This window comes from Gobius niger, assembly GCF_951799975.1.
Source record: "Gobius niger genome assembly, chromosome: 6".
Lineage (NCBI taxonomy): Eukaryota > Metazoa > Chordata > Actinopteri > Gobiiformes > Gobiidae > Gobius > Gobius niger.
The window spans coordinates 30937939-30961729 of NC_136857.1; the positions used below are offsets into that span (position 1 = coordinate 30937939).

At 43.3% G+C, this 23791-nt stretch overlaps 1 protein-coding gene across 1 annotated transcript in view; it reads left to right on the top strand.

Annotated features, from left to right (window-relative positions):
- Window positions 1-1043: 1043 nt before the first annotated feature.
- nphp4 (nephronophthisis 4) overlaps window positions 1044-23791 on the top strand; it is a gene marked incomplete at its 3' end in the record, with an annotated part of 350376 nt that continues 327628 nt past the window's right edge. The window contains exons 1-2 of the mRNA XM_079557985.1: window positions 1044-1280; window positions 3701-3835. Coding sequence (XP_079414111.1) covers window positions 1122-1280; window positions 3701-3835 — 294 coding nt within the window. The 5' untranslated portion in view covers window positions 1044-1121. The remainder of the gene's footprint in view (window positions 1281-3700; window positions 3836-23791) is intronic.

The window sequence follows — 23791 nt, forward strand, 5'->3', positions numbered from 1 at the left end:
GCCAATGTCACATGTCAAATATGAACAAAAAATCTTTTTTATGTACGGCCACTCAGAAGTGTGAACTGTCCATTGACAACTCAGTATGCGTATGACGTAGACTACGTCATACGGTATCATAGATCTTTTAGCGACTGTGACTGAACTGAATGCATTCCAAAATGATATCCTTTGGTGACCCCTGCTGGACAGTTATAATGCGGGGATCTTTTTATACCCACACAGAAAAAGCCATTTGTTTTGGAATGGGAAATTCCCCCCAAAATGAAATAATTACCTAATTACATAAAATAAGTAGTATAAGTATAAAGGCAATGATTGGCTCAAGAATGTTCTCACATTTGTGTTTTTCCATTTCCAGAGTCAAAACAATGGCACAAGAAAGAAGAAACATTAATTGAGTAGGTTTCCACAATACAAGCCAGACCAAATAGACACACTCGTGTTTTTTTTAAGCTGAATAAATAAATAAATAAATAAATAGCTAAATAATAATAATAATAATAATAATAATAATAATAATAATAATAATAATAATAATAATAGTAACACCAAAATAAAAATAAATAAGTAGGCCTATCATTATACAAAACAATAGCCAATATCATTTTTTTGCGCTGCATTTGATGAAATACGGTGCATCCGGGTCTGCAGATTATTATATATATATATATATATATATATATATATTTTTTTTTTTTACATATATATTACACATTTTGGAAAAGAAAATCCTCTCCCCTGATAGATCCATGCCTCTCCCCCACAAGGTCTTCAGCGTGCGCTATTACCATAGCAACTGATGCCGTTCTTTGGAAAATACCAAGTCTTCAGGGTGGCGATAAACCGACACATTTTTTTGTCAACTTGATTTTCCGTGTAAATTGTGCACATTTCCATTACAGTTTAATAGAAAATAAAACTGAAAATGAATGGCTACTACGATTACTCTTTACTTTTACAATAATGACGTTCTAACCATGCACGCATAAACCCACCACCCCTCATGTCACAGTTGGTACAGTCCACTTCCAACATGGCGGCGGCGTGCTCCTGAATCTGTGCAGCGAAGGGAAACCCAACTTTGTGGATGTACATAGGTGCTTTTCTACGCGTTGAACATGGTCAAAGCCGAGGAGCGGTGGAAGGAGGTGTTCGACCAGAGCCGTGTGATCCCTCCGTCCCGCCACACGAGCCGCCTGGCCGGGGAGAACCATCTGAGCGAGTCCCGGGGGTTCGAGCTCAGCCTTAGCAGGGTCACAGCGCCCCATCTCCCGCAGGTCAGCCGCCACACTCCCCCGCTGATTCCTCCGGTACTATTTTAATAACATTGTAAATGACAGTTGCATTTGCGTGTTTTCAGACACTTGACATAAGGTTAGTGTCGTAAAGATAAGTTTTCTTAAAGACTAGAAAGCAAACATTACTCTCTGTTTTTCGGGCTTTTCTTACCTTTAGAAGTCGCACCGGTGACTTGTTTACATTTTCCAGTAGCACTTCCGCGTTTCTGCTCGTTCTACGGCGGCCCGAAAGGTAAACGAGAACAACCGCACCCCCTAGCGGCCAAGAGCCAACCGAACCTGTTGCTCTGGAGCTTTTTCTGACACTTGGCTTATTATAGATCCACTACACTCAGACAGACATCACACTCAGACAGAATTATGTGATAGTCTGAGATTATGAGTTAGTACAAAGAAATGTCCAACCGGTCACACAGTTCAGCTGTAGACCAGTGGTTCCCAACCCACTTGTTGTGACGGCGGGTTGTCCTCTTACAGCTGCACCGCGGTCCATATGGACCCGTGGTCAATTCCCGCTGGCGGCGGGACCGCAACGTGGGGGCCGGCACCACGCACAAACTCACTACGGTCTCCCATCCCAGTCCTAACCAGGCCCTTCCCTGCTTAGCTTCGGAGGAACGGTCTCCCATCCCAGTCCTAACCAGGCACGTTCCTGCTTAGCTTCAAAGTCGGTATGGGAAATAAACATGGCGGCGCCCAGGCGGCGGCCATTGAAATAGCGTTTTCTATAATAGATTAATTCAGCGTGATAATGGACATTGTTTACATGCCGTCAATAATCGGGTTAAGGTCAATATTCTGGTTTCTGAAACATTTGAAATAACCCGTTTGCATGCGTGAGTAGACAGAGTTACTGCTGTTACATGGTCAGTATCAATTGGGATATCCCGATCCAAACTGCGACGCAAACACGCTCTCGATGATTTCTGCTGTCAATATTCATGTCTTTCACAAATAGCTAAACACTCGCCTTCTGATGCCCGAAACTGCTGCGATAAACTGGTTGTAGCTACGACTGTCTATTAATTTGAACAACCGCACAGCGGAGACGAGAGCAGCTCATGATGTTTCCATCCCCACGCCTGTGCTGTGACGTCTAACGCCGGGCTCACACCAAGCGGAAACAAACCGCTTTCCTTTGCTCAGCTTGCTCTACTTCCTTCGCCAGCCCCCCTTGTGCCAGAGCGCGTGGAGGTGGGTTTGAGACGCAGCTTTTGCGCATGAGTCAATTACACACAGGTGTCTGTCAGATCCAGAAATGGCGGAAATGGCTCTGTATTTGCATAGCGTTGAAATTTTTTTAACGCTAGTCTCCGCTCCGGCCGCCCGTATCTTGCCGCTCTCCTGTGGATTTCCGGAGGCCTCTTTCTGGTCGCCAGGCAGCATAGGGAATGAATGGAAGCTCGCCGCTCTCCTCTCTTCCGCCGCTCTAGGTCTGAGCACGGCGTAAAAATGATAAACGAGGGAAGAGAGGATGACAATCTGTCGGGATTCCCGCGGGATGGGAGTGAATTTCACTATTGACCCAGATAAAAAAGCTGACAGACCCTGGTGAAACAGTAGCAAGAAATGAGACTCGTACACAGGGCGGACGAAGCACAAGGCAATTCTTGTGTGGAGTTATGACTTTTTTAAAGAGGGGGTTTTATGCTTTTTTTCAATCACATAGCACCAGTCTATAACACACTACAATGATGACGAAACCTTCTGTTGGTCTGTAAATGCAGTAAATTAGAATTCTAGGTCTGAGCGTGCTCAGACCTAGAATTTTATTTTGTATAAAATTGCTCTCTCAAAATGGCTGTAGTGAATGTCTTGAAATAGGCCCCTGTCTCTTTAAGAACCTCTGACCCTTTCCAACATGCCCCCTCCACACTCTGTCTGTGGCATCAGTGGGGAGGGGGCTCTGCTGAGGAGCAGTGGTTGGTTACTCGGCTGGTGACGAAAGCTCGGAGGTGTCTCCAGGAGGTGGGGGCGTTCCTAGGAGGACTCAGGCGAACCTATCCCTAAGATGGCTGCCATCATTTTTACAGATTACTCAAAAATACGTGAATGTGCCAAGGCAACACTTCAGGCATGTTTTTAATGAGGGAATGACATAATAACATGATGTAAAGCTTGAAAAAGTCCATTTTGCACAATACCCCCCCTATAAACTAACGGGTGAGTAGGCCTAATCTCTACTTCACAATGAGGCCTGCTGCATTTTGCTCTGGGTCATACAATTCTATGTTCTAGCCAACCCGGCCCCCCTATCACAGCCAGGAACAATAATGTGGCCCCCAGAAAAAAAAGTTTGAGGACCCCTGCCCTAACAGATACTGTGCACTGTTTTTCTACCTTCCATCTAGCTCCATGATGTTGATAGATAGGGTGTCATGTCCATGTGTCGCCTGCAGGAGGCGTCAGAGGGCCAGGACCTGTCCTACCAGCTCCGAGCCTCGCTGTTTGATGGGCGTCAGCAGCAGTTCTTAGGCCAGACCTGGAGGAGCACCCCGCAGAGGCTGAGGAGCAACAAGATCTCCTTCAACCAGGTACTGCCCCGCCTTCCTCATCAGTGGTTACTGCCTGAGGCCCAGAATCGAATTGGGTCTAAAATTCAAATTTACATCAAGTGAAACGGTCATACAGTACGGAGCCAACGCAATCAAAACAGTGCGTTATGTACAGGTCACTCTTCTGCTTGTTTTTAGCGGTTGTCATTGAAAATGCGACATTGCGGCTGGTATTGTGGTTGACTGACACTGTTGAAGATATTACAGTAGTTTCACCAGTTGACAGTCTATTACAGACATTTTTATGAACATTGGATTTAGCTTTGAATTTTAATTAAAAGGCAATTTGTTGTTGGTAATATTGGGTAATAAAAAGTCTAAACTGGCCATTTTACATAAACCCCCCCAAACTAAAACAGTTTTATAATTGCAGCATTTTCAGCCTCTTCACAAAACAACAGCAGCAGAGATTATAGTTTCATCTCTATCTGCATCTAAAGGCCATTCGGGTCTATTACATTACGTTTAGGGCCTGTAAAGACATAAAGACATGGACCACATCATCTGCGTAAGTGCACGGGCGAGGAGAGCGCTCTCATCACCGCTGTCAGATCGGATTCTGCCTGAGTTTCTGACTCCTCTGTAAAAGCTCAATGACAGCACTGCAAAGGTAACAAGGACCTTTTCTCTGCGTTATGTTTTAGCGGCTGCTGAAAACGGCAGGTTTTTATAGTAGTTGGGCTGAAACAACAAATTAATTAATCCACAGCTAATCGATTATTGAAATAGTCGACAACTATTTTAGTAATTGATTCATTGATTTCTAGTAAACACATACTCAAATAGAAGAAAAATGACATGAAATTTGTGTATTTTTTAAAGTTAGGGTCTGTAGTGTTTCGTACATTGAGAATGTCATAAATATCCATCTATGTCTCATAGGGCTGGGACAAAATATCAGATGGACTTGGATCGCAATACTTTGTCCTGCAAGAATCGATACTTTTTCAAGATCGCAATACTTTCAATACTTGTGTTTGGAGGCATTTTTATCTAGCACTCCTCTGTTTTGCAGTAACAGCTCTTTGTTGCATTTTATGTAAATGCACTTTTCGATCTTAACACTTCAAAAACTGTCAAATGGCATTGGGTTTATAAACTTTGGACACATGACTGTTGTCTTTTTACAATTTTTAATAACATATTGCAAATCATAATTACTTATTGTATCACAATAGGTATCGGATCGGTCCCCGAGTATCGTGATACGTATCAAATCGTGACAAAAGTGGATCGTCCAGGCGCTAATTGTCTCATCCAATCAGAAGCAGAATTAGGGCCAAGCGCCTCCAAAAACACTCCCTTTAAGTTTACTCCATCAACATGTCCTCAAGCTGTACCACTTTAGTGTTATGTGATAATAAAAAAAAAAGAAAAAATGCAATTTTCATACACCATTCACAGCCAACCGATTAATTGATTAATCATGAAAATAATCTGTAGATTAATCGATTGCCAAATAATCATTAGTTGCAGCCCTAGATAGTAGCCTGGTTTAGCCATAGCATTGTGGCTGGGGTCTTGAACCACTGTGCTGTGGTAAACTTGCAGGCTGGAGCTGCTGCAGATTCAAGGCCGTCTCTTGTGAGTATCGATACCGAATATGGTGATTTTCTAGTTTAGACATTGTTTACACCCAGTTTTGACAGGATTTAGTTCCGTGTGGGTGGATTTGAGAGCCACTTTAGTCCTGTTTCCATCATAATCTGGGCCTGTTGATACTTGGAAGGTCAAACACTTTCTAGGGCAGCACTGTGTCTGTTTTCTCTGGGTTTCCCCACCACTCCAAACATGTGCAGTAGGTTCCCCTTGAGCCAAGACTCCACTGATAAAGAGATTCTAAATCTCAGCAGAAGGATGGATCAAATGCAAAGGACATATTTTCATCAAATCTAAGTAGAAGTAGAAGTACCGGTGTATGTATATAGTACCGGGTGGCCATCTGGTTTAAGATATGGTATAATGATATAAATACACACAAGGCTGCATTATTATCGCCGCTCCCACTGAAAAAGGAAGATAAGCCCTGTTTTGTTTGGGCTGTGCAGTGAAGTGAATTGTTATTTGTTTAGTCTGTCTGCTTTATGATGGACAGGTCTAGCGCCTCCTGTGGCAGCAACAGTTCATTGTTTGGAGTTTGGATGTCCGAGGGAGAGATACATTATGTAAATGTGTTGAGCAGATGAGCTATAAGGCTGCAACGACGCGTCGACGTCGTCGACGTCGTCGATTAGTAAATACGTCGACGCCGTTTTTGTGCGTCGATGCGTCGCTTGTTTATATTTCACATCCAGCGTGGCTGCGCGTAATGCAGACGCTGCGAGCGAGGGGGAAAAAGCATGGCAAAAGTGTCTTTCCAGAAACGGCCTAATAATGTTGTTGTATGCACACTGTGTCGAGCGGAAATGTCATATCACAGCAGCACAACTAACCTGGCTAACGCCAGACTGCTGTGTGCGCTCCAATCATTCGAACTGCAGTATCACTTGTGATTTTAGTCTGGCGTTAGCCAGGCTACAGCACAACGGCTATGAACGAACATGTGAAACGAAAACACCCGCGGCTGCAAGGGCCCCGCATCTCAGTCAAACTACGGTGTTGTTTCACTGATTAATCAACGCGTTGTTACGGGGACAGGCTCTGACAGCGCGCACTCACTCTCCGCCTACTTTGTCGCATATAAAACCAAAACGGAGCAGTCTGCTGAAGTGAATGAGCAGGAGAGACCGTCACTCCCAACACGCGAGTACTTCTCCGCTCGTGTCCCACACTAGGCGTCTGTCTCCCGGTGCTCGTTTCGCCTCATGCGCGGCTGCTGCGCGGCTGCATCATGTCACCCGTGTCCAGGCGCAGCTCTCATGTTTTCTCTGCGCGGACTCTGGGCATCAGCCGCACACTCATTTAAACTCTCTACTTGTTGTGTCTGGTGGAGAATCAGGACAGTAGTTTGATGGATAGACGAGAGTAAAAAGCCGTTCTCCGTGGCCTTTTTGTCTCAAAGAGGAGTTGAATCCACATGGTTCTCACGAGCACAGTAACTTACAGTAACTCTGGTTCTCTGAATGTGCACAGTCTAAAATGAATTGGGCGACTCACAGGCTAATTCTCAGTGGTCAGACAGAAATAACCGTCAGGTGCAGGTTTCAGTTAGTTTTAAATCAGCGGTTCCCAAACTGTGGGTCAGGGCCAGAAGTGAGAGAATGGGCCCATTTGCCATTTTCCATTTTAAAAAGTGGGGAAAATAGACTAGTAGTAAGTAAATAAATAAAAGCCATGCCATTTGGAAACATCAATGTTTTTTTCTTCATTTTAAGGGGAGACACTACAGGCAAAATTCATTTTTTTCAGTTTTCAGGTTTTGGGCCAAATTGGTCTCTGAACATATAAGCTTTCACCCGAAAATCAAAAATATGCCTAATCTTCACAATAACATGTTTAAATATTGCGCTGATTCAATGTTCCCCCATAGACTTATATGGGAGAATGCAATTTAAAGGGCCTTTTTCTCAAAACACATTTTTCTGTCATTGTGGCGACACTATGTCCACGTCAGTCGGACCGAAAGACTTCAAACTTTCCAGCCTTGGACTGAACAATATTTGGAAGATTTTTTCAGAGGGATTTTTTATTATTTAATCCCTTAAGCCCCATTTATTGAGTTTTGAATGTCAAAAAATAAGGCGAAAATTTAATTTTTCCACATTTTTACATTAAAAAACAGCTTATTTTAAAACTAAACAAGAAATCCTAAATCCCCTCTGAAAAAGTCTTGGCAACTCATTTATCAATAAAATGAAACCATAAATTTGAATGTAGCTCTATCCATTATTCAGATTTTGTCGCCAAAAAGATGGGAAATTTGGGGCATATTTAGGCATAAAACACCTTGTTCGTATAGGAAAAGATAAAATGACATAAAACTTACAATGTATTTTGTTCTCACGTTTATGCCAGTGATCTACAGCAAAAGTTTCAAATTGATATCTGTTAATATACATTTTTTCCCTATTCACATGCAGTGTCTTGCCTTAAATGAAAAAATAATCGGTAACATGAAAAATAATCGATAGATTAATCAAAAAAATAATCGATAGATTAATCGAAAAAATAATCGATAGATTAATCGATAGAAAAATAATCGTTAGTTGCAGCCTTATATAAAATCTTTATGTTTTTAATTTGATAAAAAGAATGAGATGAAATGAATAAACAACACATTCATTTCAATATAAAAAGCGTGCTCCGATTTGCCAGAAGGGGGTGGGAAGAAGGAAACGTATTTTATCCCACCCCCAATTCACATTAACATACACAGTGATATTCATTTTTGTCAATATCTCCTAGCCCTAGTCCCTGACCTTAACCACTCTCACAGATGGTGCACATTGTCACTGTACGATCTGTTTTAGATAGGGCTGGGCGATGTCCCCTTTATTGGCTTTTGACGATGTTTACCGTGAATCATCGTGATGGACGATAATATTGTAAAACCTATAACACAGAGTTTAGTTGTATTCATGATTTCATTTACAGTGCAATCCCTGTAAAGTTTTTAGGTTTACTAGGCCTACAGAAGCGGTTTGGGAAGGAAAGGGGCGGTTTGCAGCCGAGTGTGTAGCGGCCGGGATGAGGATCAGCACCTCCAAATCCGAGGCCATGGTTCTCCACCGGAAAAAGGTGGCTTCCCCTCTACAGGTCGGTGGGGAGTCCTTGCCTCAAGTGGAGGAGTTCAAGTATCTCGGGGTCTTGTTCACGAGTGAGGGACGGATGGAGTGTGAGATCGACAGATGGATCAGTGCGGCTTCAGCAGTGATGCGGTCGCTGTATCGGTCTGTCGTGGTGAAGAGGGAGCTGAGTCGGAGGGCAAAGCTCTCGATTTACCGATCGATCTACGTTCCCACTCTCACATATGGCACCTATTTGGGTAATGACCGAAAGGACAAGATCGCGAATACAAGCGACCAAAATGAGTTTCCTTCGCAGGGTGGCTGGGCGCACCTTCCGAGATCGGGTGAGGAGCTCAGTTACCCGGGAGGAGCTCGGAGTAGAGTCGCTGCTCCTTCACGTCAAAAGGAGCCAGCTGAGGTGGCTCGGGCATCTGTTCCGGATGCCTCCTGGTCGCCTCCTTCGGAAGATGCTCCAGGCATGTCCTATTGGGACAAGACCTCGTGGAAGACCCAGGACACGCTGGAGGGACTATGTCTCCGAGCTGGCCTGGTGTTGCCTCGTGGTCCCCCCAGAACAGCTGGAGGAGGTGTGTGTGGATCGGGAAGTCTGGGCATCTCTGCTGAGACTGCTGCCCCCGTGACCCGGCCCCGGATAAAGCGGAAGAAAATGGATGGATGGATGGAGGCCTACAGAAGATCAGTGCGTCAATGTCTTATATAAGATCAATGATGTATTTAGTAACACATTATTAACCGCTTGATAGTGTTTAGTGATTTCAAAACGAGTTGAGAGAGTTTACCACAAAAGTTTTATTATAGCCTGTGAAAGGCCATGCTGCTTACACGCTCCAATCATTTCGAACTGCTCCACAGCCTGGAGACCATGGCCAAAATCTTCACATGGACCTGGGGGCCAATCACAAAACGGGGAGGGACAGCAAGACAATGACGCACTATTTGACAGAAAAAATAAAGAAAAGTTTGTTTACAGATACAACATCAGCTGCAGACACACAGCCGTCTTCGATCAAGTTTTAGATTGTGTTCTAAATAGCTCAAAAGTTTATTTAAAAAGAACAGCGTCATACGTCCTCAGATACGATTGGCTATGGCTACGTGCAGACGCATATGATAGACATTCGTTTGTGAAGGGATAGTGGACAAAACGTCATAAACATTACTAAACATTACTTTGTTTTCCCAAACGAGACAGAAATCTCTAAATGGGCTGCTGCCGTTTAGTAAATTCCCTGTGTGACTGACGACCTCTGGATAACAGTTATGATGAGACTAAATGTCTCTTCTGGACTTCTCCCTCCACAGTGTAGCGAGACACTCACCAGGAGAGCACCTCTGTGATCAGGCGTGAGACTTGGACGATTTGGATATCGTCCCGTGTTCTCAGTGTCTGGCTGTCTTCTCGTCGGCTGACGTCTCCTCTGGACCCGTCATTAGGCAGAGTTGAGTTTCTGAGGGCAGTGGGAGGAGGACGACTTGGAAAGACTTTGTTTGATGATGAAATTTCCCATTACATGTTGAAAATGTTGAGAGGATTTTGAGCTCTGTTGGATTTGTGAAACAAAAGGGCAGATTTAAGAGCACTTTGTAATGTGCCGTACTCCCCGCTGAGGTCGGCCCGAGGGCTGGGCTGCAGCCAGATAAAAGATACCAGTGTGTTCTCGTTGTAGAAGCTCTCAGTCTTTAATCTGGGCCTCTTCAGGTGCTGCTCGTGCTCATCTGCGATTGTAGACTTTATTTAACTAAACATAATTTCCTGTTATAATGTATTTAAGCTTGGTGTTCTTTCTGGAACCTTTGGACTACCCACCCACCCACACATGGTTCTGTAGAATCTTTCTAAATTTTTGTATGTTTTTAGCTAAATGACATGCAGTTTTTTAAATGGTAAATGGCCCAAAGCGCTTTACAGTAAGGAACCAGTCACCCGTACATACACCAATGTACGCGAGGAGGGTGAAGTGTTTTGGAGAGGACACAACAACAGTGTGCATTTGCGGGAGCTGGGATTCGAACCCATGACCTTCCGATCACAAGACGACCCGCTCTACCACCTGCGCCACCGTCGCCCAGAGAAATGAACATTTCTCTGATGTTATGTGTATTAGGGCTGGGACAATACTGTTGATCGTTTAGTAAAATATCTTATCGTCTTGGAAACCGTGTAGATGTGTAACAATGCATCGTAAAGCGATCCACTGCATGTGTGTCATCATCACTAACCGCTAAACTGAAGGCTGCAGACACTCCAGACCTGCAAAGTTACATCCTCCAAAAACACATGAAGTCTGCGTGGCTTTGTAATGGCTTCTCCTGCTGATGACCAGAGCCAAAGCACCGCACAGTGTGAGAGGCGCAGACAAAGACAAAGATCCAGGTCGTAATCCTTGAAGCCTCAATGCTTTTAGTTTAGATTTAGTTTGTTTATTTGAGCAGTTGAAATTCTGCTCAAAGGAGTGGGCCGAGGCAAAGCTCATAAACGCCCACCCCGAAATCATTACAATAAGAACTGATATCACAGTAGTTCAAAAGAATATATTACAAAGAGCAAAGTAACACAGCATGCACACGTACACACAACGCACCCCTTTGTGATTTAACTTGACACATCAATGATACATTTAGTAACATCATATTTTTATTTTCCTCATTAACAAAAGAAGAACCTGTTACACTTTTGCTAACGAGAGAAAAAAAAAAAAAAGAAGCTTTGAAAAATCAGAAAGCATTGCTAATGTTATTCTAAGATAATAAATACTGCCTAATAATGAACATTAAAGCTATTTAGTTTCAAAACTATGATGCACTGGACCGTGGGGCCTTCATGGTGAACTGAACTGTGAGAGCTTTATTAGAACCACATCCATCATAGGAATCTGCCTTTGTGCTTTTACTAATGTCAGAATGATTTTATTTTTTTAACTTTGTGGATTATCCGGACGGGGTTCTGTGTCGGTTTTTCTTCCAGGTAATCTGGTTCCCCACCACTAAAAACATGTACAACAGGCTAGGGGGAATCAGTATGTTTGCCTGTGTGAGGGAGTGGTGCTGGTCCGTTCAGAGTGACAGTCGACCCCAGTGGCAGCTGTGGCTACAGTAGCAGCTTACCACCACCGAGTGTGGCGTGGATGACTACAGTGTGGCGCTTTGAAAAACTTGGTAACACAGGCTTGTAAAGCGCAATACAATTGTCAACCATTTCTCATCTAATTCCTAATATTATTGAACCATAATAGTTAGTGTGCTGTATCGCTGTGCAAATGCCTTAATGCATCAGTGTTGTACTGAGACTACCGCCCGACCGATATGGAGTTGTCGTTTGATACCGATATGAATCGGGTTGGCATGGCCCATAGCCGATATATATAGGCTGATATTTTAAGTAATTTAATTTCATGTCATTTTCTTTTCTTTTTTTTTATTTCTCAAATAGTCTATAGTTAAACATTTATTATAGTAAAATTATAATCAATCGTAGAAATATAAATACACTAATGGGTCGACCGATGTGACCAATACCAAGGATTTTGTTCACCCAACGGCGATATTTTTGGCCAAATGATGCTTCTGAACGTGTCATTGTTGAACTGTGACAGCAGGGGGCGCTGTATGGGGAGCACAGGGCTGATTTATTCAATGTGTCTTATGATTCCCAAATTATAAGCAAGAATCTGCAACATGAAATATATATTAGGAGTACAAACTTGTGACCAATTTTCACCGTGATGTTTCTCAGTTCCCCTGAGGGCTGGGATGTTGTGGGAGGCTCATTTTAAAGCTCTGACTGAGCTCTTTCCGATCTGATCTGTAGATATTGGAACATACAAAGAAAATCCACTAAAATCTCCTGCCATATCTGCTTCCTGATTGGTCAATTTGATCATTCAAAACTGAAATGTTGATAGGTGAGGAACCAGGAACTCCGTATAACATAAAGATGATTTTGTGTCTCTTCCCTTTCTCTCCATCCCGTTGTCTACATATTGATGTTTCTAAAACATGAGTGCTGTCTTGTCTTCTGCCGTTTTTTTTTCCGCTGTCTTCCGCTCCGGAGAGTGTTACATAAGTCCGTACGGGGAAAGAGGGGGGAGAGAGAGGGAACCAGTCTTTTTTTTTTTTTTTTTTGTCACCACGCGTTTGATCCCACACTCGCTCACTCATGGCCTCATTTCCAGAACCTGCTTCAAACCCACTCGCGTCGCCACAATAAGCGTCCCAATCCCATTATCCGTTGGGGCCTAATATTATCAAGCGCGCTGTATCCTATCAGAGAGGCTGGGACCCGCCGCGCGCCCCCTTATTGGATTCCGCCGGCTGTTTATGAGTGCTAAATTGCTGTTTGATATCCAAATAATGTCAGGGAGGGGGATTCGGGCTCTGCTACGGCGCGGCGGCCATGATGGATTGGTTTTAATATGGGCTCGGTGAAGATTCGCGGTGATTAAAGGGAAAGCGGAGCAGGCCGTATTTATTTCAGCGCTAAGTGTCGGCGCGCGGGGTCTTTTTGTTGTCTATTGTTTGCTCTGCGTTTTTGCACGGGGCTGTTTTGTCATGGTTTGTTTGCGCAGGGAGGAGGTGATCCCTCATTTGGGCGGCGGATTCCTGCTGGAGTAATGATATTTGCACATAATTCAATACATTTTAAAGGATTTGCTTTGCTTAGTTTTGAACACAAGAGACATAGGTGCTGGGAGTTTGGGGGTGAGTAGAGGAGGGCGATACAGCCGAACACTGATTTTAGTGACAGCATCTGTTGGAAGAAATACTGACAGGAAGTGACATAGAAAAAGGTAAAGTTCCATTGCAGTTTGACTCATTTCATATTGACATGGTCGGCATTAAAATTTGAAACAAATTTCAATCCATTATATTCTCATTTGTCTGAATGATGGAATCTGTTGTAGATCATAGAAAATATGAGTAACAGTAACTGCCCAAACTGAGCTCATGCCTGGATATTGGAACCAATGCAGAAACTTGTGCAGATACTGTTCATAACTGTAATGAAATACAAAATTAAAAAATTCAGCTTCAAAGTCTCCCTTCGTTAAAGTCATGCCTGGAGTAACATTTCACGACATCCTTGGGGAGTTCTGTTTAATGTTTAGTGGTGTCATCACTTCTAGGACATCTAGGCAATTTCTAGGAATGAATCTGCGGAAGGCCCCCGGGCCTGATGGTGTCTCCCCTCCACCCTGAGACACTGTAGGGATCAGCTGGCTGACATTTTCAACACCTCCCTGGAGTCATGCCACGTGCCATCCTGCTTCACAACGTCCACCATCTTCCCTGTTCCCAAGAAACCAAGAACCACAGGACTTGTTGACTACAGGCCGGTGGTGCTGACGTCTGTGGACATGAATTTTTTTGAGCGCTTGGTCCTGCCCCACCTCAAGGACATCATCGCCCCCCCTCCTGGACCTGCTGCTGTTTGCCTACAGATCCAACAGGTCTGTGGACGACGCAGTGAACCTAGCCCTCCACTTCATCCTGGAGCATCTGGACTCCTCAGGAACCTACACCAGGATCCTGTTTGTGGACTTCAGCTCTGCCTTCAACACCATCCTCCCTGGACTGCTACGAGACGAGGTCTACCAGCTCAGCGTGCCTGACTCCCTCTGCAGGTGGATCACTGACTTCCTGACGGACCGGAGACAACACGTGCGGCTGGGGAAGATCATCTCGGACACTCGGACTACACACACTGGAACTTCTCAGGGCTGTGACTTTCCCCTTGGCTCTTCTCTCTGTACACAAACTACTGCACCTCCAGTCACCGGTCCGTTAAACTTATCAAGTTTGCGGATGACATGACCCTCATCGGGCTCATCTCTGACGGTGATGAGTCCGCCTACATGAGAGGTGGACTGGCTGGCGTCCTGGTGCAGCCACAACAACCTGGAGCTTAGTTTAGTTTATTTAATCAGGACGCCCAGAAGACAATGGAGATGGACTTCAGGAAAGACACAGCCCCACCGTCCCCCAACGCCCTGACATATCTCCATTGTGGACTCCTTTCGTTTCCTGGGCACCACCATCACCTTGGACCTCAAATGGGAGCCAACCATCAGCTCCCTAATCAGGAAGGCCCAGCAGAGGATGTTCTTCCTGTGGCAGCTAAGGACCCTTAAGCTGCTGACCAAGATGCCTGTGCAGTTCTACACGGCCATCATCGAATCCATCCTCTCCTCCTCCATCACCGTGTGATTCCTCGGCGCATGGACTGCAGCGCATTGTGTCTGCTGCTGAGAAGGAATTGGCTGTGAGCTCCCATCTCTCCAAGTCCTGTTCACCTCCAGGACCCAGGGGGTCGGATCACAGCTGACTCTTCTCACCCTGGACACGGACTATTCACCCCTCTCCCCTCAGGCAGGAGGCTACAGTTTATCAAGACCCATAGATCCCGCCACTTGAATAGTTTTTTCCCCACCGCTGTCAGACTCATGAACAGAAACAAGACCCGATAGCTTAGTTACAGACTCATGGATGTGATCTGCTCTATTGCTGTGGTGTGTCCACACTTAGATCAGCTGCTATCACTTTATCACTTTATCATTTTACCTACACATCTGTAAATACAATCCTGCTGTTGTTCTCTGTCGATTGTTGTCGTCTTACCATATTTTACCTTTTATTATTTATCTTATTTATTTAATATTCTTATGCATGCCCCTTTAACCTTTTAGTTTTAAAGTTTTATAGCTTATTTTTATCTAAATTCTGTGTTATATGTTTTATGTTGCACGTCAGCACCGAGAAAAAGTCCTAGTTTGTGAACCTGTTCTCAAACCATGGCAATAAAAACGATGTGATTCTTTACCTTTACCGTTATGTACTTCTAAAATACAATTGCAAAAACGATCCTCCAAACTGATGGATAATTGTTTAAAGCCCATTATCCATCATTATCAGTTCTGAGTGTTGTGCTGAAGCTATAAACCACAGCGAAAATTAAACTGAAAGGTATTTTTTCAATAAGTTATATCATCTTATACAAGAGAACTTACTATATAAGTATTGTTACCATTTGATTCTTACAGAGACATCATTTCAAATAATAAAAGGTGAAATACCAATGCTGAGGCGCCAAAAGATTGTTTTAAGTCTATTTTTAAGCTCCATGTGCATGATATTTCCACACAAATTAAACTGTTTTTAGTAAAAATATTTGACATGAATATTTGATTTGAACATCAGTGTGTCCTGTGGTAGCCCGGTCTCAGTCAAGCACATTTTTGAAAAGGCCACATTAAAACATCTTTTTCCGTGGCATGTGTATATCAAAGCACATCTGATCATTAAAAAAAAAAAAAACTAAAAATATCTGAAGACCGGCCTGCTGTTTACAAGACCTTTCTGTCAGAAAAGAAAGACAGCCAGAGGTCAACACACACGCGAAATCAATAATAAAAACCCACCTACTCCCTGTGATTACCAACTGATGTCTTTCAGTGCTCTGGGTCTGTGTCCGGTCTGATGGGAGGAGCAGCCTGCCAGGGGCGTTTAAGGGAAATTACAGTTACACCATTATAAGCAAGTACATTACACAAATAAATAAACTATTAAGATATTGAACTTTTCTAACCTCCAGGGCTAGTAGAGAAGACAGTTTACTTCAAGATTCAAATTCACTACTTTAACATCGCAAAAAGGAGCTACTTATGTTTCGGACAGAACTCAGGGTAGGTAGTCCAGAGTCCTGTCTGGACGACTATGAACTGTATTTTGTCCCTATACTTCTGTTGTATTTTACGTATAGAAGCTTACGCAGGTTTCCTCCAGGTGTTTCGGTTTCCCCTATGTACAATAGTCCTCGATGAAGGACATCTGTGTGTGTGAGCGAATGAGTGATGGGGAGTTGGAGGGTCTGTGATTGAAGGCGACTACAGTCATGTGAAAAGTTGCTCTTGTGACATAGCATGACTAAAACCTGGACCTGTACCTTTAAATGTGTTCTTTTCCCATGCACTTTGTAATTTCCTAGGAACAATGCCTTTAATTCTTTACCTACTGTACTTCTGTCTGGGCCCTGTCACTTCTCTGTGCAGTTCCCATTGCGGTCAGCAGAGGGCAGTGTGGCTCTTCGGAGACGGGGTAGTGTGTGTGTTTGTGTCTGTTGGCCTCCCGCTGTGAGCGCTCCATTTGCAGCCGCTGCATACACAACGCACCATGTGATCAGACTGACCACTGCAAAGGCCAGGGCTGGGGTGAGCGTCCCATCAGCAGGTGTGGCCAGCTGGCCATTGTGCCGCGGAAAAAAACAAATAAACACAGTAGTACTGCATGCGAGATTTAAAGGAATCTATCTCTGCCGTGCCCAAGTGAAAAGGCAGCCTCGAAGATCTCGTATATGAAACCTACCAACTCTGTCATTTAGAGTTTCAAACATTTAAATATTCAAAGCTTATATTTCGGTCTTATCTCAAATGTTAATGCTCCTAAATGAGATTCAAATCTGCTCTCTCCAGTCGGATCTGGACATTTTCACGATTATCTCTCCTGATTATCTTGCACAAAATAATTCCGATGAATAAATCGGAGTAATTTTTGCTTTTCCAGGCTACGTTTTAACTAAATGTTTGCAGATTGGATTGGATGCGTTCACAGTTGAATCTTTTGGTGCATGATCTGTACATTGGACTTGACTAAATTTCTTTTTGCAAAGTCAGGCTTGTGTAGAAATGCAGTCATTGTTGAGTTACGCCTGTAATGCGCTGCTGCATCACTCTCAAAATGTCTAGTGTTGGACGAAATGCTGACTGAGGTAAGAGCTTAGCTACAACTTGAGCGCATTTGTTTAAAAGAGGCTCACAGATGTGCAGTATCAGAATATTACTGTATCACCTGAGTTAGAGACAAGTGAATTTTACCAATCACAGTGTGAAAAAACAAGATCGTGACACAAAACTTTGTCGTTTGTCCCACCACTAATTCTTCATGTAGGTTTAGGAAAGTTCTGTTTTGACCTGACGATTTGGTGCAAAGGCTTTTACAGCTTGGGGGAGTGACATCACTCAGATGCATCTTTTCATGGTTCAGAAACATAGTTAGGTAGCTAATAGTTCATCGATTGTTTAACAATAAATGCAAAAATATCATGTTTTCTAAGCATATTGACTGTTTTGTGTAACATTCCCAAAAAATCGGAGCTAAAGTTCCCATTGAAAGTTTCAGAAATGTATCATGAATTTTCCGCAGCTTTGCAACCCTACTCTGGGCCCATGTTTTTTGTTAATAATCTTCATTAGTGATTTTCCAGATGATACTAAAATGCTACAATCAATTACCGTTACTTCCTTTTATAGTGATAAACAGCATTATTGTATTATTGTAGTCCCACCGAGAGACTCAAGGGACAACATAAGTTGTTGTAAGCTAAATTGTCTCACCACAATGAGAATTATTCCCTCAATAAAATAAAAGCGTTTAATTAAAGGTCATGGACATTTTAATGTCTTTATAACTGCCCCTTAGCCTTGATATTGTTTGTAGCAGAACTGCAACTAACCATTATTTTGATAATCGATGAATAGCTTAGCTCGGAAATATTTTTTTTCCAACCTTTTTCCCACATAAAGCTAAAGTGACATGATTTAAGGATCAAAAGTTAAAGTGACAGTTCGTTGGAGGCTAATTTTGAAGAAGAAGAGCTTTATTTGTATAGCGTCTTTCACAGACATAGTCACAATGCGCTTTACATGACACCTGCGCCAACGGTCCCTCTGACCACCATCATGCATTCACACACACACACACACATCATTCACCCAGGCCTATTGTACATGTTTTTAGTGGTAGGGGAAACTGGAGTACCCAGAGAAAACCTACGCAGACACGGGGAGAACATGCAAACTCCACACAGAACCCAGCCCTTCTGGCTGTGAGGCGCTAAAGTAGTGCTGCCGTGCTGCTTTCTGATTGGATAATTGTCCTGAGATGCACAGTGTAGAGTGTACCCGAACTAAACAAAGTAGTTTTTCCATCCAAATACTCCATTATCATGGCATTTTTGCTCTTTTTGAGTCTGTGTGAACCCGAAAATGATGAATTGATTTCTAAAATAAATAAAATACTATTTCAATAACTGATTAGTGGTTGTTGCTCAAGTTTGTAGTACTGATTGAAATAATATGTGTGTCTGAATGTTAGGCTTGGTTTTGGATGGTATGATAAAGCGCAGTTATACTTTAGGCCAGCAGAGTGCGCTCTTCCTCCTTTAGGGCAACAGTTACTAAAGCTCCACAGCAAAGACTACGTTTTAAAACCGACACGCTCGAGCTAACATGCTGCTCAGCGCGAGGAAGATGGTTTGGACACGGACCGAATCAGAGCCAGTTCGGGGAAAATGTCTAGACTGTACAACACGGAGAAACATCACGGAAATGTTTTGAGTGCAGACGAAAGAGGTAGACGGAGCATGACGGATTAGTCTGTATGTTTTTGATAAGGCTTTGACACTATATCATGGTTATGGTGTGGTTCACTGGACAATGGTCCAATTTGGTGGGGGTCACTTCAGATAGTTGGCGTTTCAGAAGGTTGACTGGTCCAGAATCAACCTTTTGGAGCGTTTAACCCTGATATATTGTTGTCCCTCATGATATAATGTTGTCCCCCATGATATAATGTTGTCCCCCATGATATAATGTTGTCCCCATGATATAATGATGTCCCCCATGATATAACGTTGTCCCCCATGATATAACGTTGTCCCCATGATATAATGTTGTCCCCCATGATATAATGTTGTCCCCATGATATAATGATGTCCCCCATGATATAACGTTGTCCCCCATGATATAACGTTGTCCCCCATGATATAATGTTGTCCCCCATGATATAACGTTGTCCCCCATGATATAATGTTGTTCCCCATGATATAATGTTGTCCCCCATGATATAATGTTGTCCCCCATGATATAAGCCCTTCAAAATGAGGTAGAGCGCCATATTTACTGAGATTTAGTTGGTGAAAGTTGTCTTTTTAAAATGGTGAGAGCCAAAACTGGTATCGCTTCAGTATCAGATTGTGAAAACCGATACCGATATTGTACTTTTTCCAGTGTTGGCTCCGATACCTCATACCAGCATGGGATCGGTTCATCCCTATCAGAAACATACCTGGAGTTATGGCAGGTTCATATGGCAGATTTAATTATAAACATGAACATTGATAGAATAGACAATACTTCCCACTCCAGCATCATTGAACCCACAAACATTTTCTTGAAGCTTCAGTGCAAATTCAACCTGGAAGACGTATCCGCAGCCTTCATTCATCGCCTCATCAACGGCAACCTTCACTAATCATCCAATCACGGCCCCAGCTCAAGCCGCACCTTCACGTCAGCCAATCATCGCAGCTGCTTTTTCCTGCTTCAGCCATTCATCGGCCAGGATCCCCTTCTTTAGCCCCCCGCTCAATCACTCGACCATTTTCCCAGCCGTGCTGCGACCATCCTCCGCCCCTCCTCCACCTGGCCTCTCCTCAGGCTGCTCATCGGGTTTCGTCCTACCATCACCAAGTGCCCGGGCTCCTGGGGAAGATTCTGGCCATCATCCATCGGTGCCATGTATTCCTTATCGATAATGCAATCTTCCGCCGGGTTCAATGTTCAATAAAACCTCTAACGCAGTCTGTCTCTGTGAGTCTCTTCAGGTTGAATTGGCTATAGACCTGACAATTGTAAAGTAGGTGATTAAAAATGAGACTGCAATTTACCTCACATACTATTTGACTTCTTTCAAACTGACGTGAATATTCCAGTTTCTTCTACTGCGGATATAGCAGTCCAACATGTTTTCCTCAGCTTTATTGCGTAATAGTCAGAACCCTAAAGTGTTCGCCACTTCTCCGCTTTTAAGCCGATGTTGCTCATATGCCGCTGATGGTTTGAAAACGGTGGCGCTCGCTTGCAGTTTTACAAGCCACATTCATGTCTGGTATGTCCACTTTGAAACGCAGACGCCGCAGCGATGATGACACGACTGTTGCCAGCTGTGAAGGCCTCAGCTGAGCGGCCCCTCTTCTCTCTCTCTCACCGAGTCTGTGTTGTTCTGTTCTGCTTGTTTCACTCAGCCCTGAATGATTCTCTGCACTGGAGCGTATACGGGCCCAGCTGTCGGAGCAGGCCTGCCCTTTCTCAGAGTTTGGAGAATTTTCTATAGTAGTACACCCACGCAATAAGCAGCTCAACTTTCTACGTTTACTAAAATACCCTCATCGCAATTGCTTTGAGAAGATCAAAACCATTTATCTCAACAGTCTTTGTATTGCGAAATTCCAAACCGTGTGTCTCTGACTTTGAGGTTCAGACTTGTTGTGCTGCAGGGAGATGCTCGCAGACCAGTGGACAGATAATTAGAATCCTAAAGCCAGCGAATGTGTACCCTTCTCAGGCCAAGGTCCATATGCATATTAAATATGGATGCATCCTTCTGCTCTGCTCCGGCTGCAGAAGTGTGGAAACTTGCAATGTCAACAGAAAATGGCATCATGGCACATTGGAGAGAAGACTGAAATGTAAACAGCGAAACTAATGCAAGAGTTTCAGAATCTTCTTTATAGATGGTTAAACTATCACAACGGATAAATGCCCAACTGTGAACTCGTGACCTTGGCTGCAATCCCGCGAGACTTAAAGGGACTATACGGAGTTTAAAAATGTTAAAATGAAGTACCTTCCTTCCCCTACATGTTCCACCCCTGTCCTAATGTGTAGAATGAGCTCAGACCTGTTCACCACAACTGCCTCTAAAATCCTGCACTGTCACTCAAAAAGGTGTTAATTCGGGTCAGAAGTGCCGTCATGCACGAGCTTAATATAGAAGGTGCAGTTACATGAATGACCTGAGGTGGCAGCAGTGAGTATAAAAATGACAACTTGCATCTTGTCCCTTTAAGAAAAAAATAAATCTATTATCCAGGCCCAGAAGGTCAATTATACACAATCTGTTAATGTTGTAGTACATTTAGACTCGCAGACTATCACTTGCAGGTTAAACTATATACTTTTTTAAATTTTTGAGCTAAATCGGTCACTTAAAGGGGCTGGATGCAAGTTGGCCATTTTATACTCACTACTGCCATCTCAGGCCATATGTGTAACTGTACCTTCTATATTAAGCTCATTCTACACATTAGGACAGGGGTGGAACATGTAGGGGAAGGAAAATACTTAATTTTTACATTTTTAAACTCTCTATAGTCCCTTTCACATAAAAACTTTGACCTGGAAAAAATACCTAATCTTCACAATAACGTATCATTTTTTTCACTGATTCCATGTTTCTCCATAGATTAATATGGGAAATCGGAATTTCAAGATTTCTCTCTCAGTGGTGCGACGACATCTCCACATCAGTATCTCCTACAGACTTCAAACTTTCCAGTCTTAGACTTAACAATATTTTGCAGAGGGACCTTTTTAATATCTAATTCCAAGCCTGATTGATTAAGTTTTGAATGTAAATGGCGAATGGACTCTTCTTCTTTGGCACTCTTCTACCTTTACAGTAAGGAATCAGTCACTCATTCACAAACCAATGTACGCAGACACTGGAGGCAAGTAGGGTGAAGTGTCTGGCCCAAGGGCACAACAACAGAGTGCATTTGCGGGAGCTGGGATTCGAACCCACGACCTTCCGATCACGAGACGAGCCGCTCTACCAACTGTGCCACCATCAAAAAAGATGGCGAAATTTCTAGAACAAGATCTAAAATCCCATCAGAAAAAGTCTTTGTAACTATATTAACAAAATAAAATCATACATTTAATTATGAATTATTTATTTTATAGGCAGAAAGGGCCTTTTTTTGTACATTTTTAAACATAAAATGACAAAAAACTTGTTCTCATATTTATGTCTATCTCTACAGCAAAAGTTTCAAATTGATATGTGTACATTTAAAGAGTTTCCCTATTCACCTGTAGTGTCTGGCCTAAGAGAATGAGAATAGTTAGCATTGATGGCAGTAATGAGCGTGTGGTAACTCGTGGACACAAAATACACAATCGTAAACTTAAGACTGTTCTTTTTCTAAACTCTCATTACATTTTTTGAAACGTATATGGAGATTTGAGGAGCTTGAGCTAAATTGGAGGAGCAATGTTCGACCAGCCACCAGGGAACTACAAATATCTGCTGCGGGACTTTCAAAGATCATGAACGGTTTAAAACACTTCTGATAAGGGAATAACACCGAAGAGTGGTAATGATGATTTTGCGTAATATCACCCTTTAGGCAACCCTTTCTTAAAGCATTCATAAATCCAGTCCCAACTGGATAGCCCATGGTTCCAAGGGAAGTTCAGATGTGGCATTTTCCACCTGCCTGTGATCCCTGGGAAAGATCCCTGAAAGACTCCGCAGACTTGTCAGTCAGTGGCCTCTTTACGGCTCCTCCTGACAATCCCAATGAAGAAATACTGCACTTGTATCCTCTCACTTATTAAATTGGCTCTTTGTATGAATTCTCACTTTGGCTGTTGCCCAGAGGAGCGTTTCCCTCTCTTTGCCGCGATAAGAGCCCCGATAAATGAGCGGCCGTAAAACACCTACTGTTCAGAGCGCTCGCCTCTGTCTACACTCCTCCATTTTCCTTTACAAAGCCCCTCACTTACTGTAAATGTAGTGATCCAGTAAAAAGCTTTCAGTGAGAACCGGCGGCTGATTGATGGAGACAGGGCTGCTATGGTAACAAGGACTCGCTCCTGGTACCGGCTTCTTGATGACGGGGCGCAGAAAGGCTCGTTTCTCTAATAAATGCAACGGAGAATTCGGAGAGATGTCAGTGAAGAAGAAATGCTTAAAGAGGACATATCATGCAAAATCGATTTCTTTGAGCTTTTAGGCAGGACAAGTTACTTTGTAGAGCGCAATTCAGGCACGAAGCAATTCAGAGTAGTGCTTAACAGTTGCATAAGAGCGTCATAGTCACAGCTTAATTGAACGGTTTTCAGCCTGGATGTGTGCATTATCGGAGTTAAGGCCTGTCGCACATCTTCTTAAAGACAGTTCCCGATTTTAGCTGCGTAAAACTGAAACACAGCCTCACCATGTGTAGTCCTGACTCTGGGAGCAGCAGGAGACCACTCCCTGAGGTCCTCCCTGAGCTGAGATGCACTTCGATGTCAGACCGTGAAGAGACTTGTACACAGAGCTGTTTTAACGGGAAACCAGTCCAGACTCCAGACACCTGAGCACTGGACTAAAGCTGCATATAGACCAACCGCTTTTCGGGGATTAA